Source organism: Pelodiscus sinensis, chromosome 2 (genome assembly GCF_052426305.1).
Source record: "Pelodiscus sinensis isolate ZL-2025 chromosome 2, ASM5242630v1, whole genome shotgun sequence".
NCBI lineage: Eukaryota > Metazoa > Chordata > Testudines > Trionychidae > Pelodiscus > Pelodiscus sinensis.
The window spans coordinates 250068077-250088399 of record NC_143053.1 but is presented as its reverse complement, the minus strand read 5'-3'; the positions used below and the strand labels follow the sequence as shown (position 1 = coordinate 250088399).

The window sequence follows — 20323 nt, the reverse complement described above, 5'->3', positions numbered from 1 at the left end:
AAGGTGCTGGATAAATCTTCAGTGTTCCCCTCATTTTGCTGTGGGGCTTAAACTGACACTTTTAGCCCCACATTTTTAAAGATTACTTCTAACTTTGAGGTGCTCAGCTTCAGACTCCTAGCACCTAGTGTGTTACTCTGCTTATCTTTGGCACTCTTCAGCACAGTATGGGAGTATTTACCCTCACAACGCTTCTCTGAGGTAGAGAAGTGCTATTTCCCCCCATTGTACAGATAGGAAACTGAGGCAGATACAATAAGTGACAGGCCTGAGGTCACACAGGAAGTCTGTGACAAAGCAGAGAATTAAGCCCATCTCCCCCAAATCCCAGGCTACCATCCTAACCACTGGATCATCCTTCTGTCTTACAATTATGTAACATCACTGATCTGTAAGGAGTGATTCCAGCTGGATGTGGGTGTAATGTGCTAAATCAGATCCCTGATTTTCAGATGTGCTGCACCCTCCTAAGCAATCTGAATGAATGGGCAATGCAGGGGCTCAGTGGTTTAGAAAATCAGGCAACAGAAGTCTGGAGTGAGGTGCTCAAAATAAGATGCTGTTTGAAAACCAGTCCTGGGCATCTTGTCCAAGCTCACACTGCCAGATCTTGGAAGAGATGCCAAAAGAATCCAGGTTTCCTGAGACCAAATCCTCTGCTCTAATCACTAATCTACACTGCCTTTTGTCCTTCAGCATACAGAGAATGGTGCTTGCCTGTTTTGATAAGTGATTAATACATTACACAGTGCAGGTATGAAATATAAAATCTCATGCATTAAGTTTTATTCACGCGGATCCTGATGAAAAATTAGCTCCTGGCTTTAGCTGTGTACTTCTGTAGAGTTTATTTTCTGTTTAAACATTAATTCTAGCCCATATGAAAGAGTGACTCAGTACTGTCTTCCCACAGACAAAGCTCATGATGACTGATTTTGGAGAAATTCTCAAAATTGTGGGTGATTTTGGGCGTTTTCAAAAATGTTTGGTGCTGCAAATTTCTCTGGGAAGTTTTAGTATTGCGTTCCATATGTTTGGCCAACTGTTCATGGTTATGGATGTGCCTCATCATTGTGATACCAGCTGGATCCATGAAATTAGTCCAAACCTGAGCAAGGAACAGCAGCTAAACTTAACTATTCCTTGGAACACTCCTGGATCTTATGAAGAATGCCATATGTACACGCAAGTGGAGCGAGATATTGATTCCATTCTACAATATGGGCTTAACTCCACTGAGAAATGCCGGAACGGCTGGGTCTACCCTTCAGGGGAAGAGCAAACGCTGGTAACTCAGGTTTGTAATGTCACTTTGTTCCTGACTAATACAAATTGCTTTATTGCAGTTGTAGAATCATTCTACAGTGAAGACCCGGGGCTTCTGAAGATGTGAAGCTATGGATGGCTTGGCAGAATCTGATAGATTTATTTTTTATAATTTGGACAGATTAATTATTTTTAAGGATAAGACTGGCCATACTGGGTCAGACCAAAGGGCCATCTAGTCAAGTGTCCTAGAGCTAATTTTTCATCAGGATCCGCGTGAATAAAACTTAATGCTGCATGAGATTTTATATTTCATACCTGCACTGTGTAATGTATTAATCACTTATCAAAAAAGGGCCATCTAGCCAAGTGTCCTGTCTGCCGACAGTGGCCAAGGCTGAGAATGAACCAAATGCATTCCCGGCATCTGGCAAACAGAGACTAGGGACACCATTCCTGCCCATCCTCACTAATAGCCATTGACGGACCTACCTCTGTGAATGTCTTATTTTTTAACTCTGTTAATGTCTTGTCCTTCACAACAGCCCCTGCCAAAGAGTTCCACAGGTTAGGAGAAGAATACTTCTTCTGGTTTGTTTTAAGCCTGCTGCCTATTCATTTCATTTGACCCCTTATTCTTGTGTTACAAGAAGTAAATTACATTTCCTTATTTACTTTTGCCACGCCAGTCATGATTTTATAGACCTCCATCATATCCCCCCTTAATCATCTCTTTTATGTAAACTGAAAAATCCCAATCATATTTATCCTCCTATGGATGCTGCTTTATACCCCTAATAACTGCCATTGCTTTTTTCTGAACTGTTACCAATTCCAATATATCATTTTTTTGAGATGGGATACCCGCATCTATATGCAGTATTCAGTTTTCTCTGGGAATGTTTGTACTGCTTACACATCATGAATCTAGCATTTACAAAATCCCTTTTCAAATTAAACCTAGTTTGTGTCTTTCTTTCAGTTTGACCTGGTATGTGATCGAAAAGGACTACATGACATCTCCATGTCTATTTACACGGTTGGACTTCTCCTTGGAGCTCTGGTTTCTGGTTCATTAAGTGACAGGTAAGGAGAGAGAATGATCAACCTGTACAAAGTCAGCAGGCTAACCGAATGTGAGGGCATATTGTATAGAGCAGTGTTTCTTAAACTGTGGCAGTTGGAGGTGTGCCACAGAGAACAACAAAATTCAAAATGGCCACCCTTTCCCCTGCCCCTTTTCCCCCCCTGACCTTTTTTTTTTTCCTCAACAAAAAATCCTTGGTGTTCCTCATTTAAAAAAAAAGATTTGGTGTTTCTAGGTCTTAAAAAGTTTAAGAAACACTCGTAGAGAGCCTTGTAGCCCCAAGGCTGGTGTGGTTAGAAAATTGGAGTCTGGGCCCTGACTCCGATGTGCCCTGTGGGCTAGGGCAAATTACTCAGTCATTTTTATGACTGCTTATTATTAAAGCTGGTTGAAAATGGGGGAGGAGGGGATTCTATGGACAAGTCTGAGGAAAATGGACAATATAATTTTGATCTGCATTTTCCACATATAAGCTGGAGATGGTTTGGGGAAAATTTAAATACCCAGAAACTTTTCAGGTGAAAACAGGGAAAAAATGGGTTGGGAATTCTGTCACTGTGTCTCTTGGGAGTTGTAGTTTGGGTGTCTCAGGTACCTTTTTCCCCCAGTGCGGTATCATGGGCTTGGTCTCCCATACCAGTCAGTTGGGTCAACGGGGCCCTTTACACACCCAGTGTCCAGTACATGATGCTTGGGTGGTTGGCAGCATGGAGCCGGGTGAGTTCCATGAGTTTTTCAGAAAGTGCTTAGCCACCCACATCACCCGGATCCCTGTCTGGACATACCTTAACCCGTTGTCATGTCTGACAGTCATGGCCAGAACTTTGATTTTGTAGCAATACCACTTACCACATTCAGGCTCTTACATTCATTCAGGCTTTTGCCCCGCCCCTTCTGCGAGAGGCCCTGCCCCTTCTGGGAGCAGGGAGCCAGGGCCCCCCACCTTGCCCAGGGGTCCGGCATGGCTGCCAGTTCCTTTGCTTTGCCCTTAATATTTTCCTAGGCATGAAACCTGACCGTAGCCTCAGAGATTGACAAATAGATTTCTTCCCACAGAATAGGTCGGCGTCCTGTTACCTTGTTTTCCATGCTTCTGATGGGGGCATTTGGTGTTGGAGCAGCCTTTGCACCAGATTTCTATGTCTACATGGCTTTGAGATGCCTGGTGGGTGTTGCTGTGTCGGGTTTCACTATAAGCACAGTGACGTTAGGTAAGATTTCCACACTACTACAGGTTGGACCTCCCTTGTCCAGCACCCCTGGGACCTAACCAGTCCTGAATGAGGGGATTTTCCAGACCAGGGGAGGTCTCTCTCTTCGTGGCCCATGCTGCCCTGCCACAACCAGACTATTCCTGCAGGGTTTGGGACCAGAGTTCCATGGCTGTAGTCGGAGCTCCCTGACCACTGGAGCTAGAAGTCCCCACCATGCCATGCTCCCAAAAGCCAATGAAAAAGGCTTCTGGATAAAAGAGCTGTACAGTTTTTAGAAATATGCTTCCCTGTGAATGTCTTTTGACATACTGAGTGACTTATCTTCCTCTCACGCTGGTGTAAATCCGGAGTAATTGCATTGAAGTCAGGGGAGTGACACTAGTCAAGGGAAGAGGAAAATCTGGCCCATTATTTATGTATGTGGTGGGAGGGGTGCAGAAAACATAGGTGCAAGCTCAGTTAGTTGGAGGATGCAAAATGTGAGCTTGTTTGTGCTCGGTTTGTCATTAATATTTCCTATGAGTGGTGATGGGCTATTGTGTCTCCGACGACTCTGGCTACACACAGAGAGGAAAGCCCCTCTTATAACACAATTCACACTTTTTCCTAGAGATTCACAAAGGTTAATGAAGCAAACTAGGGATGTAATAGCGTAGTCAATTAACCGATAAGCAAAAGCATATAGGTCAATGCTATAGACTACATGCATTTCCCCCACCCCCGACCACCAGTAAATTGTTTAGCAGGCTGGCCAGCGGCCTGGCTCAGTCCTGGCTCGCACTGGGTCTGGGACCTACCCAAACTGCAGTTCTGCATTTAAAGTGTATTGGGATCCAGGCGAACAGCCTTGCTCAGTTTTGGCTTGCACCAGGTCTGGCAGCTCAGCCCTCTCTCCACTCTGGACAAGGGCTGCTGTGACCCTGCACTGCTGCCTCTGTATCAGAGGCAGCAGCATGGAGTGGCAGAAGGCTCTCCGGGAGTGAGGCTGGAGGACACCGGTGTCGGCCCCACCCCCTGGGACTATAGAATAGTCAAGTAACCAATAAGAATTCATGAGGTTAATCGACTATTCAATTAACTGATATTTAACATCTCTAAAGCAAACCCCTGAGTGGTACTGAGAGATTGGGAATTCTAGAGATACTGATTTGAAATAGGAAAAAAAACTCCTTTCAATGGCACTGAATCATTGAGATTTTTAGCAGTTCAATCTGTGTTAATGTTTGTAGGTGCTGAATGGGCTGGAGTCTCCTACCGGACACATACAGTGGTGATCTCTCATTGCAGCTTTTCCATTGGACAGATGACTTTGTCTGGCTTAGCCTATGGGGTTCGCAACTGGAAGCTGTTGCAGATTGCTGGATCTGTCCCTGTGCTGTGTCTTTTCTTTTACATATGGTAAGTGTGCTGTCACTAGAGAGCTCTTCCCACACACTGCAGCGGTCTTTCTGTGAAACTGGGGAGGCAGGAGCTAGAACACAGTGGACACATCTATTCATTGAAGGGGTGACTGCTTTCCATTATAGGCCATACAAAGCTGATACAAAGCTAATAGGAGCTGCTGGGAACTCAGTGCATTTGGCTATCAAGCCACTTTTATTGAGGTGCCTAAATATGGATTTAGGAGCTTAATCTTAGGCCCCTCAATAACATTATTTCTATTGAAACAAAACAGCCCCCAAATACAAGCTGTTTGGAAGCGCCTCAGAAGATCGGCACGCTTCCTGAAGGAAATGCACACAATCCCGTCACTTGTAAGAGCACTCCAGGCACATCAGGCCGACACGGTCAAGTGAGTAACTGCAGTTTTTCAACCACTTTGTAGGGTCCTTCCAGAATCTGCTCGGTGGCTTATGACAAAAGGGAAGATAGAGGAAGCCAAAAAACTGCTTCGAAAGGCTGCCTTTGTCAATAACCAAAGCATCCCCCCAGAACTGTTTGAACAGGTAATGGTGAGATGGCAGCGGGTCACTCTCTTAAAAGGTTTGGAGTCAGGTGATATGTTTGGAAAATGGGCTAGATATGGGAAGTCAGAAAGCTCTCTGGGGGGGAGTTACGGGAAAAGCCAGAGGATAAATAGTTATATAAATGGATAAAAAGCTTGAAAAGTATTTTAATGGCTCTGTGCTATCTATGAGCAAAGTATTATGTTCACAACATGCATATAGAGAAGTCAGATAAAAACAAAAGTAGCTTTGTTGGAAGGTTACAGTGTAAGACTTTTATCTCTTGGAATTCTGAAGGATAATACACAAGTAGTGTGACCCGGTCGACTACTCTCTAAAATACAGATACGTAACTCACCCCATCTGCCTGTTGCTAGGCCCAACTGGAATCCTTCCCTCCAGCAACCCCATTTCCCGCTGTCAGAGTCGGGGGGGGAGTCAACGGGCCCTACACCCCCCCCCTCTGCAGCCAGATGTGACTCTCAGCCAGTCTGTAGAACAGAAGGTTTATTTGTTGAGAGGGAAACAGCGTAGCACAAACTTCTTGTTAAGGAATCGGGAGCAGCCAGTACGCTCTGGGCCCCTGCCCCGGCCCCCAAGCCAGCTAGACTCCCCTCTCCCTCAGCCAGCTGAAAACTAACTCACACACCTAGCAACTGGTCACCTAGCCTCCAGGCTTCCCCGCCTACTCCTTTGTCCTGTTTCCTGGGCAAAGTGTCAGCTGACTGAATCCTCCACCTAGCTCAGGTGTCAGGAGGGCCTGGGCCATTCCCTACCCGCCTTCCCTCAGGAGTCCTCACCCAAAGATCCCTTCCCCTGCTGGGCACTACCCACACACATACAGTCGCTACAGAGCAGCACAGGACAGTAGCAATCACATACATCATAACAAAGCAACTAGGCTTTGTCTACACTGGTGGCTTCTTGCACAAGAACATCTTGCGCAAGGGTTCTCGTGCAAGAAGTCTTGCGCAAGAACATGTCCATGCTGCCATGTGCGAGCTGTGCTTTTGCACAAGAGTGCCCATGACAGTGTGGACGCTCTCTTGCGCAAGAAAGCTCTGATGGCCATTTTAGCCATAGGGCTTTCTTGAGCAAGAAATCCCTGCTGAGTCCACACTGCCCTCTTGTGCAAGAGCTCCTGCGCAAGATGGCTTACACCTGTAAAAAAAAGAGCGTAGCTCTTGTGCAAGAAGCCCTCTCTTACCACACCGTACTGTAAATTTCCTTGAGCAAGAGCAGGCAGGCAGTGTGGACGCTCTGTGGATTCAGCAGCCTTTAACACGAGCCACTCCGCTACACTCCTCCAGCCATCCCGCAAACTGCCCTGCTCCGCCAGCCATCTTGTTCCACTCTACCGGCCACCCGCCAGTCATTCCTGCCAGCCACTCCACTGGCCAGCTGCCGGTCGTTCCTGTGAACCGCTTTGCCAGCAGCTCAGCAATATAGCTTCAAGCTCCCCTGCGGCACTCAGTGATTTCAGCTCATAGTAGGGGAGCCTCAGTGCTGGTGCATTGGCCCAAAGTGAATTCAGCTCAGCAGTCTGTAACTAGACTCCTATGCCACAGTGGAGAGAGGAGGGGGTGCAGTTGGTATGTCAGGCCCTCAGACAGGGGCCCCACTACCAGGTACAAATACCTGTCCCCAGCCTTTTTAACTTCATTGGGTTTGGAACCTATGTCCCTTGTCTAATGAGTGCTACTTAGTTGATGGTGAATCCCTCTGTCATAAAACAGTTCCACTGTCCTTGATTCACATAATCAGGGTAACAACACTTTATTCTCCCTGCCTAAATAACAGAGAAACTGGGGATCCCACTGCAGCCAAAGTGGCCATTTGGGCTGCTGAGGGCTCATACTAGGCGGGGTTGGTGTGCCTATGCAAACAAGATCAGCCCCTGAAGTCTTTTTGCACAACTTGCCACAATTCACCACCAGATGTCAGGGTAGAGCTTATCCTGAATCTGCTTACATATGAACGATTAAAAAGGCTTCTGTTTGTTGTAATGAGGAACAGGACATTTTCTGAAATCTCAATGATTCTCAAGGGATGGGAAAACCTTTTCCACCCTGTTATTCTTCTACTGAAACAGCAGAGTGGACCATTCAGTGAAATTTCAATAGCTGGATGTCATTTCACTAGAGGTAGAACTGTGTCTCTTCTTCTTCCTTTATTTCTTAATCTTGTCTCCTGGAGAATTTAATTTCTTTCATGTTACCCAGAGGCTGCAGTTAGGATCAGGCCCCAGGGTGTTGAGCACTGTCTGCATACATGGTCCCTGCCACAAAGAGCATACAAATCTGATAAAACAAATTGTATGCAAAGTGTACTGGAACAGAGATACAAACACTACTAGTTTTATATTGTATATTACTGTTCAGCATGTGTTACATGGCCACATCTTAGGCTTGGTCCTAAAAGAATATAAGCCTATGATATCACTGAGAAAACAGCCAGCTGCTTTTAGCTCTGAAGGTCCTAGGTCTTTCAGGATCCCAAGTTCGAGGCAGAACATGAGGTGAATGCAAGAAATTTTGGGGCTTTTGGGCTCAGAGAACATGAGAAACATTTTGAAAAGGTCAAAACAAAATGTCACTTCAGCTTTTTTACATGAAATTTTGGGAATTCCCAATTCATGGAAAATTCCCAAATGTTGGGGTTTTGTTCCTTACAAAGTGTCGACACTAGCATGAAAGAATTCCAATTTCTTGCTAGCACTACTTTATATTGAAGGCTGAATATAGTAGATAGTGGATCAAAGAAAAGGACAAAGTTGCTCTGTAACTTTCATCTAACATATCTGTGGGGTACAATCACTTTATAGAAATGGTCTTAAATCATCCTCTGGCTTTTTTACAGACCAGTTTGCTCAAGTACCATGGAGTTTCCTAGATTTTTGTTCTTAATCCTATCAAATAATAATAATGTCTGCTATATTTTCCTGAAGCCTCTTGTCAGGAATATTTATCCCAAGAAAACTTTTAGTGACCAAAATGGGGGCATTTAGAAAAATAGGCTTTGATCCTCTGAATCTAGCATGCTGTACGGCAGTGCTCTATTGCTCATCAGTGGAACCTTATTGGTACCAATCTCCTTTCCCAGGTGTGGCAAATCTTTCCACTGGCTTTTGTAGGAGTTGGATCAGCCTATTGGTTTCTCTTTTGTATTTTGACCCTTTTTTTGCTTGTGTATTTAAAAAGCTGACACCTGTAGAAAAGGATACATTTGGAACTATTCTGGATCTCTTCAGGAAGCAGCACCTGAGGAATGTGACTTTAGTGATGTTATATACCTGGTAAGTCGTCCAAATATATCTCAGTGTTATAACTTTAAAAAAAAAAGACATGCACATCTGCTGTACTGAAATTTTGTAAAGCCACCTAATGTGCCTTCAGTTTCCTATTAATACATGTCCTTTTCATACTATAAGCCATCAATCCGCAAATGTTCTGTTTTGTGAAACAAAAGCACGTGTTTTTTTCATGAGTAATAAAGAGGAAAGATGGCCTTGTGATTACAATGCCGAATTGGGATTAAAAAGATTGATTCAATTCCCAGCTGTGCTCCCCACAACTAGCCCAGCCCGAGCTCTCTGACCCAGCACTATCCGAACCAGAGAGTCCTGGATTTTAAAGGTTCAAGCTGTAGTGCTTTTCATCAATAAAACTTTTCAGTTGGTTTTTTTTCACATTCCTGTCTGACAATATTCTTACAGACTAAAGTGCAGTGTAGGCATAGTCTTAGTCTGTGCTTAATAAAGGGCTTATCTATGGACAGAAATAAGATAACACAATTTCCTACAGTTCTTTAGCAGTAGCCCCTGATTTTGTCCTGTCTGGTGCTCCCTTGTTGTTTCTCTTTCCCAGCATACAAAGTCTCACAGGAAAACCAATGAGCAGACCTGCGGCATCTTAGAGACTAACAAATATCTAGATATAGTATCATGAGTTTTCCTGGGCAAAACCCACTTCCTCGGATGTGCTTGAGTAGAGACAAAAGGGGGACACTTAGAATTACAACAGAAAAAGAAGGGAGAGGAAAAGCATATACTTGTCCATTGCCATGCTGGTGCTAATGAGGCTAGTTGAGTGGGCTGGAAGTGTTCCATACTTAGCTTTTGATGGCAATAAGTTGTTCAGTGTAAGGAAGGCTGGTTTTATAATGTGACTTCCAGTTCATGTCTTTAAGCCCAAGGGAAACACTGTCAGATTTGCATATGAAGGCCAATTCCACTCTCTCTGTAGCTGGCTTGTGAAATTGCTTTGTAGAAGAATGGCTATTTTTAAATCCATTGAGTGCCCAGGCAGGTTAAAATGTTCCCCTACAGGTTTGTGTGTGTTGCCATTTCTGATATCTGACTTGTGTTCCTTTGTCGTAGAAACTGTCCAGTTTGGCCAATATTCATGGCAGAGGGGCATTGCTTGCACTTGGTGGCATATCTCACATTAGAGGATGTGCAATTGTATGAGCCCCTGACGTTGTGGCTTATGTGGTTAGGTCCTGCGATGGTGTCACTTGTATAGGTGTGTGGACAGAGTTGGCAATGGGGTTTGTTGCAGGGGTAGGTTACTGAGTAAGTGTGTCTGAGGTGTGATGTGTCACTGCTGGAAAGAATTTGCTTTGGGTTAGGGAGTTGTCCACAGGTGTAGATTGCTCTGTCTCCAAAAGTCTGAGAGGGTATGTCTACACTACAACGTTAATTCGAACTAAGCTAATTCGAACTAACGGATCCAGACTAAAAAACTAGTTGGAATTAGCGTTTTGCTAATTCGAACTAGCATGTCCACATTAAGTGGACCCTGAACCGGGCTTAAGGATGGCCGGAAGCAGTGCCGGCAGGGCATCAGAGGAGGACTTAGAGCGTGGAGCTGCTGTCTCAGGCTAGCCGAGGGCTGTGCTTAAAGGGACCCGACCCCCACCCCAGACAGACAGTTCTCAGGGGTGTCCCGCTTGCAAAGCAGTCCTGGCTTGGATTGCCCGGAGTACCCACACTGGGCACATCACAACACTCGGCCATCAGCCCGGCTGCACTTGCCGCAGGCTGCCATCTGGGGAGAGAGGGCAATTGGGGGGCTGCAGGAGAGCTTCCACCCCCAGAAGCCCGCAGAGCCAGCCCAGTCCTCCCCATCGGGGGTGCGTACCCCATTCCTCCCTCACCTCCTTCCACTTACCCTTCCCTAGCCCCCCTTCTTGATGTACAAAATAAAGGACAATTGTGTTCAAAAATGGAATCTGTCTTTATTGAACAAAACTGGGGGAGACTGGGAAAAGGAGGTGGGAGAGGGGAAGAGAGAGGGTGGGAGAGGGGAGGGCAACTAAAATGATCAGGGGTTGGGAACAGGTCCCATATGAAGAGAGGCTAAAGAGACTGGGACTTTTCAGATTAGAAAAGAGGAGACGGAGGGGGGACAGGATAGAGGTCTCTAAAAGCAGGAGTTGGGTGGAGAGGGTGCATACAGAAAAGTTCTTCATTAGTTCCCATAAAGAAGGACTAGAGGACACCAAAGGAAAGGAATGGATAGCAGGCTTCAAAGTAGTAACAGAAAGTTGTTCTTCACAAAGCAAAGAGTCAACCTGTGGAACTCCTTGCTGCAGGAGGCTGTGAAGGCTAGAACTAGAACAGAGTTTAAAGGGAAGTGAGATCAAGTCATGGAGGTTGGGTCCATGGAGTGCTATTAGCCAGGGGGTAGGAGTGGTGTCCCTGCTCAAGGTTTGTGGAAGGCTGGAGAGGGATGGCACGAGACAAATGGCTTGGTCACTGTCTTTGGTCCATCCCCTCCAGGGTCCCTAGGGTTGGCCGCTGTCGGCAGACAGGCTACTGGGCTAGATGGACCTTTGGTCTGACCCAGTATGGCCATTGTAAGCTCAGGGCTCAGGGTCGGGGGTCTCAGTGGACCACCTTGATTTTCATGCACACCTGCTCCTGGGTGGCCAGGCTGGCAGCTCTCCTGCCCTAGCCAGCCACTTTCCTGTGCCTAGTGCGGAGGTCATGGATGAGGTCCACGATGTCCACACTAGCCCAGGCGGGTGCCCGCCTCTTGCGGTCTCGGGCAAGCTCCCGGGAGCCGCCAGCCTGGTCCCGGGAAGAGGGGGAGGGCTGGGGGCATTGGGTGGGTGGCTCGATCCGTGCCAGGTGCAGGGTCTGCTGGCTGGGTGCTGGCAGGCTTGCACCTGGCACGGGCACCGTAGCCAGCCCGTGCCCCTTTAAGGGGTCCGGGGCCGGGAGGGGGGCAGACGAGTTTCCCTGGTGTTGGCCAGAGTGGCCACAAGGGAAACTTGGGGAGGGCTAGCCTCCCACTAGTTCGAATTAAGGGGCTACACAGCCCTTAATTCGAACTAGTAAGTTCGAACTAGGCTTAATCCTCGTGGAATGAGGATTACCTAGTTCGAACTAAGCGCTCCGTTAGTTCGAATTAAATTCCAACTAACGGAGCGCTAGTGTAGCGCCTATGAAAGTTAGTTCTAACTAACGTCCGTTAGTTCGAACTAACTTTGTAGTGTAGACATACCCAGAGAGAGCCAAACGGAAAACCAAACGATTGCATAAAGAAGTGTGGAATCGCTACGTGTGGCGTAGAGCACACCTTTCCTTTGCTTTTTATTTCTCTTACCCAGCATATAACACTTCACAGGAATACCAAACAGCTGCCCAAAGAGCGTACAAGAAATGTGGCATCCTCTACACTGGAGGATTTACTTTAGCACAAGTAGTGACTGTTTCTTGTCTCCATGGAAACAGGGAACATCTGAAGCTAACTACACTCATGGAGAGAGACATTCTGCTCTGCTCTGCTTTCAGGTTTGTGAACAGCCTGGTGTACTACGGCATGAGCCTCAATGTGGGGAATTTCGGCTTGGACATTTACTGGATGCAGTTTGTGTTTGGAGCTGTTGGGATACTTTCTTGCTTGTGCTGCTCCTTCCTGCTACAGTGGTTTGGGAGGAAGAAATGCCAGTGCAGCTTTCTGCTCCTGGGTGGAGTCATGATGCTCCTCATCACCAGCATCCCACAAGGTACACAGCAAGTCCTCTGCACGCAGGCCAACCTCCCTGGTGCATGAGGCAGCCACGTCCCCAACGCATTCCTTTGTACTCCATTTTTCTTTCCTTCTATCTCAGCTGACTGGGGTGCTCCCTATTGGCTCTGAACACTGGATTTCAATGCCCAAGCCACCTTTTTTCCAGAGGTGGCATCCCCAGGGCTCCATTCCAGACAAATTTCTGGATTTTCTTAGTGTTACTTTCTTTTCTCTTCACGTTCCTGGTGCTTTAACATTCCCCCAGCCTTGCAGGCAAGTTCCATTGAACAACATGGTGTGGCCTTCAAGGAGATGCTCTCCTCTTGTAGGCCGAGGAGGAGTTTTAAAGGGTTTTCCTCTTCTTTTCTCTCCTTTTGCCCATGTTCTCATTGCCTCCCCCTGCTGTTGTTTTGGAGGTGCCAGCAGTGTACTTAGCACTATACAAGATGCAAAGAAACACACGAACAAAAGTTCTTAGAAATGCCATCTTTCTCCTCTAGTGCTTTTTGAAAGGACTGAAACAGGCTGGTGTGATTCATCCTTGCTCCACCCTTTGCCAAAGCTTGGGGCTTGTTGCAGAGCCGGAGACTTGAGTAGTGACAGTAGGCTGCTGGCATCTGGATAGATAGATTAAAAATACAAGTGCCTCATGCTACTTCCTCACAGTCTCCTCTCCTCACCTGTACTCCACATCTGCCCTTGTTTGCCAGAAGCTGGGAGTGGACAATAGGATGAATCACTCAATCGCCTGTTTTGTTCACTGCCTCTGGAGCACCTGTCATTGGCCACTGTTGGAAGAAGGATACTGGGCTAGATGGACCATTGGTTTGACCCAATATGGCCGTTCTTATGGGTGTAAGCCTCTCCACCCCTGCACTTCCCCATTTCCTCTTCCATTCCCTTTAATTTTCATGTAGCTGATCCCCCTCCTGAGCAACCCTCCCCCACTCACATTGTGCTACTAATGTGTCTTTTGCCATTGTCGCTTTGATCACTCTGGTTGTACATTCTGTTTACATAGTATTGTCTCATTCTTTCCTTGTGTTCCACTGATTGTTTTCTCTTGTCCCATATTTAAATGGTATGCTCTGTGGGGCAGTGGTGTCGCTTTGTTTTGTGTTTTGGACAGCACTTAGCACAGTGGGGTCCTGGTCCATAATTAGGTTTCCTAGGGGCTACTATAATACAAACAATAAATGATCATACAATAATAAAGAAGAACACAATAGGAACAATTTTTCAAAGGTACAATGGGCAAGTCTGCATCCAGCTCCCACTGAAAGTTGATTGCAATTGAGGGCATAATACTTATTTGTACCTTTTGCAAATTTCTCTCTGAAGCATCGTGAGCAAAATTCAGTGCTGGTGTAAATCCAGATAAGTCAGTGGCTGCTAGAACTCTAGTGACTTCTCCTGGATGATTCACTGCACCTCTGCATCTGGCTCCTAGGGTATAACACAGTGCAATGTATCTCACACTATCATCCAAGGGAGGGGCTGCTACTGATCACTTAAGAAAGGTTGGTCTTTACTTGGCAGTTGGCTGAAGTTGCACCGGAAACCTTGAGAGATCTGTAAAATGTGGTACAAGTGACAGAGTACAACTGATGCCTTCTTACCCCATGGGTTGACTCCCTGTGTATGTCAACTTGTATCTGTTGACTTCAGTGCCAAAAATGACTTGTTACTTCTGGTAACACTGCAGATCCAGGGCAGCTATGGGAGCTGGATTCTAATTGGGCGAATAAATCATTCACACATTTGCAAAAGTTCTAATTGCTGGGTCAAGGTACAGTCTGAAGTCAATGGGGGTGTGCAGGACTGAGGAAGCACGTGAAGATGGCATGGGTTACACAAGAGTAAATAAGAACATGACCTGATGGTAAGGGGCTGGAAGATATAACCCAGGGCATCATCTGATATGTGGAATCTCTGGTTGATGGGTATAGTGATAAAGAGGGGAAAACCCCGCCGTTTTCTGTTGAGAATTCAGGGTGAATTTGTAGGGCAGGCTATTAGGGGAAAGATCTTGGCACTTGCCATGCTGAATGCATTCAATCTAGAAAATGGGGTGTGTGATAAATGCAAAATCCTGAGACGCCATCTCTGCAGTCACTTCCCAGAGCAGAACCATCCTTTGAACCTGGTTTTGGTGAACCCAACTGGAGAGAGGGAGGGTCCTTAGTGCAGGTCTCACTATACACGGTCCATGTAGGAAAGGTTTGCCTCCTTTATGGGTCAGCCCTAACTATGCTCACTCTGCCCCCACACCATGTATAAGATTTGTGTAACCGCATTACCTTTTGCCACCAGATTTGCCAGTGGTGGTCACGACGCTGGCTGTGGTAGGGAGGTTTGCCATCTCAGCCTCATTTTCTACTTCCTATGTGTATTGTGCAGAGCTGTTCCCCACTGTTCTGAGGTGAGATCACCTTTCTCTCTCCTTTTCCTCCTTTCTCTTTTTTAACTTTTTAAACTCTCTTTTTTTAACTTTTTTTTTCCTTTTCTTTCAATGATGGGTTTACTCCAAGAAGCACATAGCCTACGGATTTCAACCACTAGTTTCACTGGTAATGGAGGCTGTTAGGAAATAAAGAGTTGCTAAAGACTTCCAAGGAGTTCTATCTGATCTGGTTCTAGATGCTCTAGATCAGTGTTTCTCAACTTTTTTTTAATAAAGTACCCCTTTTAAAAAAAATGTATAAGTACCCCCAGTACCTACAGTTTTCAGACACACACAATTTTTTTCTACTGTTGCAATATATTTGTTTAAACAACTTAATCATAGCCGGGCGGAGGATGAAATTTTTGGGTGTAAAAAGTACAAAAATAATAAAACACTGTAAAACTTAAGACAAAAATTCAGTTCTCCAAATTTCAGTTGTGCTCACGTACCTCTCAGACTTCTCTTGAGTACCCCTAAGGGTACTCGTACCACTGGTTGAGAAACACTGTACTAGATCAGTCCCTGATGAAACAATAACCCTTCATCCTACAGATGACTCTAATCTCTTAGCATCCCCAATCTTATCCCCCCTCTAGCCTGGAACAGGCAGCAGTCAATCTCTGGTTTTGATCTAGAAATCAAGGGGATTAATTTGAATCCAAGATACCATGGTGATGGAGGTCACCAGTGCCGGAAGAGGGAAATGGGATCCTTGTTATGCTCTGTATGAATGGCTTTGAGTGCATCAGATACTAGACTGCATGACCACCCACATCCCTTACTCCCAGAGAGGCAGCATGGTGACTGGGCTGGGTATTTTCGTCAAAAACAAATCCACTCATTGCTTTTCCTGCCTTGCCACTCACTGATGGATTGTGGTTCACGTTAACTTTTTTGGAAAAACACCTTCCTTTGGCCACTGTTTTTCAGCTGAAAGGTCAATGCTCAATTATAGTTAGCGATCAAGAGCCCATTGAATCGAGCCCTGTGGCTATTGTATGTCGCTTTCTCCAAACATTGGAGCCTCACCTACAATACTGCCCCTGCTGTGGGTAGTGCAAAGATGGGCGATTTTTTCCACACATGTTTAAAGACAAAAGGCTGTGGATTGACCTCCAGCACCATTTAACATCCTGGGAATCGGGGCACCAGTAAGGCCTTGATCTGGGATTCCCCCATGCTGCAGAACAGAGCAAGGGTCTAGACCAGTGGTGGGCAACCCTGTGGCTCAAGGTTGTGTGTGTGAGATCTGTAAGATATTTTGTTTATTGTTGCCCACGTGCAGGGTTGCCAGAGCCTGCTGGTTTCAATCAGCATAGTTTTTTCCCTACTGTATTACTGAAGTGACATGCAAGCATGTGAAGTAAGGTGTGTTCGGACTGTACGTAACATTGTGCTCTTGCCATGGCATCCCATCACAACACTGCTATAGTTCAATCGGCACAGCCCACAAACTCTAGGTACACAAGTACAGTTAGCAAAGCTACCCTATCCCGGGAGACCATCTTGGCTACCACAATCTTGCAACCCACTGAGATGGAGGAGGGCCACTCACTAACCTAGGTTGCCCATCACTGATCTAGACCCCTGAGGACAACCCCATTAGCAAAGATTTTCTTTAATGGCATCCTGTTCACATCTTCCATGCTTTCCTCCCTTGCTAGGCAGACCAGTTTGGGTTTATGTTCAATGTCAGCCAGAGTGGGTAGCATCATCTCCCCTCTGATTGGTCTCTTGGACAAGTATCATCCTTCTATCTCCAAGGCGATATTTGGAAGCACTCCAGTGATTGGAGGAATTCTTTGCTTCCTGCTCCCAGAGACACATGGCAAAGAGCTTCAGGATTACATGAAGGAAGGTGTGGATGGCCAGCGGTAAGTCCTCAAAATGTATTTGCAGAGTTGCCCCTCCGCCCTCACCTTCTCATGAGTTACTATTCAGGCAACTGAGCTGCCAGCTCTTTCAGACCCACCCATGAATGAAACGCACAACTCACCCATCCCTTGCCTGCACTGTTAATACATGTTACCAATGCTTGGGCACGTCTAGACTGCCCTGCGGTTTTCGAAAGAAGATATGCAAATTTGGCGTGAATTTGCATATCTGCTTCTGATCTCATTTTTGGAAAAGTTCCCTCCCCCCCAAAAAAAGCAGTGTAGAAGTGGTTCTTTCAGGGGAAAAAAACCCCTTTTTTGAAAGAACCCTTCTTCCTTTAAAAAAAAAAAAAAAAAAAGGTGTACAGGGTTCTTTTGAAAAAGGGTTTTTTTTCTTAAAGAAACGCGTCTAGACGGCTTTTTTTTTCAAAAAAACTATTCCGAAAATGGGATCGGAAGATTTGCAAATTTGGCGTGAAGTTGCATATCTTCTTTCAAAAGCCACGGGCAGTCTAGATGTTCCTCTAGTGAGGGGCTTGGCAGGGCCTGGGGGTGAGGATGGGAGTCAGTTATATGGAAAATGGGGGTGGGACCTCTAGAGAAAAGCAGTCCTTAGGCACTCTCATCCAGGAACTAACTTCTAAGGATGTGAGGAAACTAAGGTGGTTCCCCATCCCGTCGCAGACCTGATTGATGCTCTTGCTCAGAGTGATTTGCCCCATCTGGAATTCACTCCCAATCCTTCCCCAACGCTGCCATCAGACTGAGAGCTGGGGGAGGCAATGTGCAAAGGCAGCAACTGCCATGGAGACCAGAGTATCTGCATGGGGGGCCGGGGCATAGGGGCAGCAGGATGGTCCGTATACTGTGAGGATGAGGCTTGCTGAGGCGAGCACCATCTTCTGGTGGTGACAGGTGGGGTCCGGAAGGTTGAAGGGGGCAGTAACTTTGTTCAGGGAATGAAGAAGGGATGAAATGGAGGTTCTTCTGTGGGTTTGGAAGGTGCAGCTGGGAGCAGCAGGAGGACCAAGGAAAAGTACATATGCTCTCGTGGCTCTGGGGAGGTGTGTTAACGGTAAGTGGAACATGAGCTAGGCTACATGAGAAATGACCATGATTGTATGGCAAGCCAGGGCCGGCTGTGGCTTTCAAAAAGTGTCCTTCTCTTGTACCTAACCATATTCCCTTTCTTTAGGTCCTGTGAAAAGGTCAATGGTAGCTATGAAATTGGATACTTGACAGTGAAAGAAGATGGCCAAAGCACAGGACACACAAGGGTCACACGCCTCTAGTGAAGATGTCCGTAAGATGCTGAGGAACAAGGATTGCAGGCCATCCGTGGGTTCAGCTTGGTCCCTCATTTACACTAACTCCCCATGTAGACCTGCCCCCTCCTTTTTTCCTTCATCTTATTTGCCTTCTTTAAGTCTCCTTTGAATGGTTGCCAGTAAGTACCACAGTTCATCACTCCTGCTCTGCTCACTGACTGTGTGATAGAACATTGTGGCTGGGACAAAACTGGAGCAATGAACTGTAGTTAAAACTCCAAAACTTAGGACAGAATAAAAATATTTTTGCTCCTCACCTCCTGCCATGTGCACCATATATGGAACCTTCCCCCAGTGTGAGTTGTATTAGACTGGTGTGCCGGGAGGCAGTTGGAGGTGTGCTGCAGAGAACAACAGCATTAAAAAAAATGGCTGCCCTTAAAGGGGCAGGCAACCCTTTTTTCCCCCCAATAACTTTCCCCTGACCCTTTTTTTCCCCCCTTAGTGTTCCTCATAAAAAAAATTGTTTGGTGTTCCTCTGTATTAAAAAGCTTAAGAAACACTGTATTAAAGGGTATGTCTACACTACAAAGTTAATTTGAAATAACAGCAGTGTCTACATAGGCCGCATAGTGTCTACATAGGCAAACCGCTATTTCGAAATAAATTCGAAATAGTGGAGCCCTTATTTTGAATTTTGGTAAACCTCATTCTACAAGGAGTAACACCAAATTTGAAATAGCTATTTAGAATTAAGTGCTGCGTAGACACTTAATTTGAAATAGGGAGCTTCCAGCCCTTCCCAGGGAGCCCTGGTGGCCACTCCAGGCACAACCAGGAACACTTACTCTCCTCTGCCCCAACCCCGGAGACATTAAAGACATAGGCCCTGGCCACAGTGCCTGTGCCAGCTCCAAGCCTGCCAGCCTAGAGCCAGCAGTGGCCACCAGGGCCCCTGACCTAATGGCCCCAAAACATGAGCCAGCAAGCCACTGGCAGCCAGCCCTCCGCCCCTCCCCAGGAGCAGTCTGCCAGCTCCCAGGAGCCTGACGGGGGCTGAAGAAGGAAGGTGCCTTCCTCGTCCAGGGTGGAGATCATGGACCTTATTCAGGTTTGGGGGGGGATGCCCCCAACATCTATGATCTCCATACTAGACAGAGGAATGCGGCCTGGCCACCAAAGGCCACGTGCAAAAGGTTTGCTTGAAAGTCAGGTTGGTCTGGTGAGACCCCCAATCCTGAGCTTCCCCTCCCTCTTCTTCCCCTTGCTTCCCCCTTCCAGTTCCCTCCTCCCAGGTTTCCCCCTCCCCTCTTCCACCCTCTTTCTTCCCCTCTCCCACCTCCTTTTCCCAGTCTCCACTGAGGTTCATCCCCCCCCCCCCCCAGTTCTGTTCAATAAACCCAGTTTCTATTTTTGAACATACGTGTCTTTTATTTGACATCAGGAAGGGGGGCTAGAGAGGGGTAAGTGGAAGGATGTGAGGGAGGAATGGGGCACGAGCCCCCAGTGGGGAGGATGGGGGAGGTTCTAAGGGCTTATTGGGATGTACGCTCTCCCTCAGGGCCTCCTGGCTCCTGACAGCCCCCCCAATGGACAACCCCCCCAGATGGCAGCTTGCAGCAAATGCAGCTGGGCTGATGGCAACGACCCCACGAGATGCACCGGCGCGCCCAGGGACAGCTCTGGCTCCATGTGTCCGAGTGCTGTGGTGTCCCAAGTGAAAGGAACTCAGGGCACTCCAAGACAGGACTGCTTTGCTGTCCCTCATTGAGGTAGATAAACAAGCGGGGAACCTTGAGAACTGTCTGTCCAGGGTGGGAGTAGGGTCTCTTTAAGCACAGAGCTCAGTTAGCCTCAGGCAGCAGCACCACACATTAAGTCCTAACTTGATGCCCTGTCGGCACTGGTTCCAGCCAGTCTTAACTTCGGTTCAGGGGCCACTTAGTGTGGACGTGCTATTTCGAAATAGTTTTTGTATATAGATGTGTTATTCTGAATTAGCTTAATTCGAATTTACTATTAAGTTAATTCGAAATAGCACTGTAGTGTAGACATACCCAGACAGTGGAGTAGCCTTGAACTGGAAATTAAGCCTGTGCAATATATACAGGAACACTGGGTACAGCCCAAGAAAAGATCCCTCGCTTGCTGGTGGATAGATTTCACTAGACGTCTAACAAACCTTTTCATCTCCAATTCTCTC

At 46.6% G+C, this 20323-nt stretch overlaps 1 protein-coding gene across 1 annotated transcript; it reads left to right on the top strand.

Annotated features, from left to right (window-relative positions):
• Positions 1 to 902: 902 nt before the first annotated feature.
• LOC102449191 (solute carrier family 22 member 13) lies at positions 903 to 19716 on the top strand. The gene is made up of 10 exons (XM_006120640.3): positions 903 to 1297; positions 2249 to 2352; positions 3410 to 3564; positions 4797 to 4965; positions 5393 to 5513; positions 8714 to 8808; positions 12313 to 12527; positions 14846 to 14954; positions 16643 to 16852; positions 18048 to 19716. Exons 1-10 carry the CDS (start codon positions 923 to 925, stop codon positions 18142 to 18144), a joined length of 1650 nt encoding a protein of 549 aa, XP_006120702.3. The 5' UTR covers positions 903 to 922; the 3' UTR covers positions 18145 to 19716.
• The last annotated feature ends 607 nt before the right edge of the window (positions 19717 to 20323 follow it).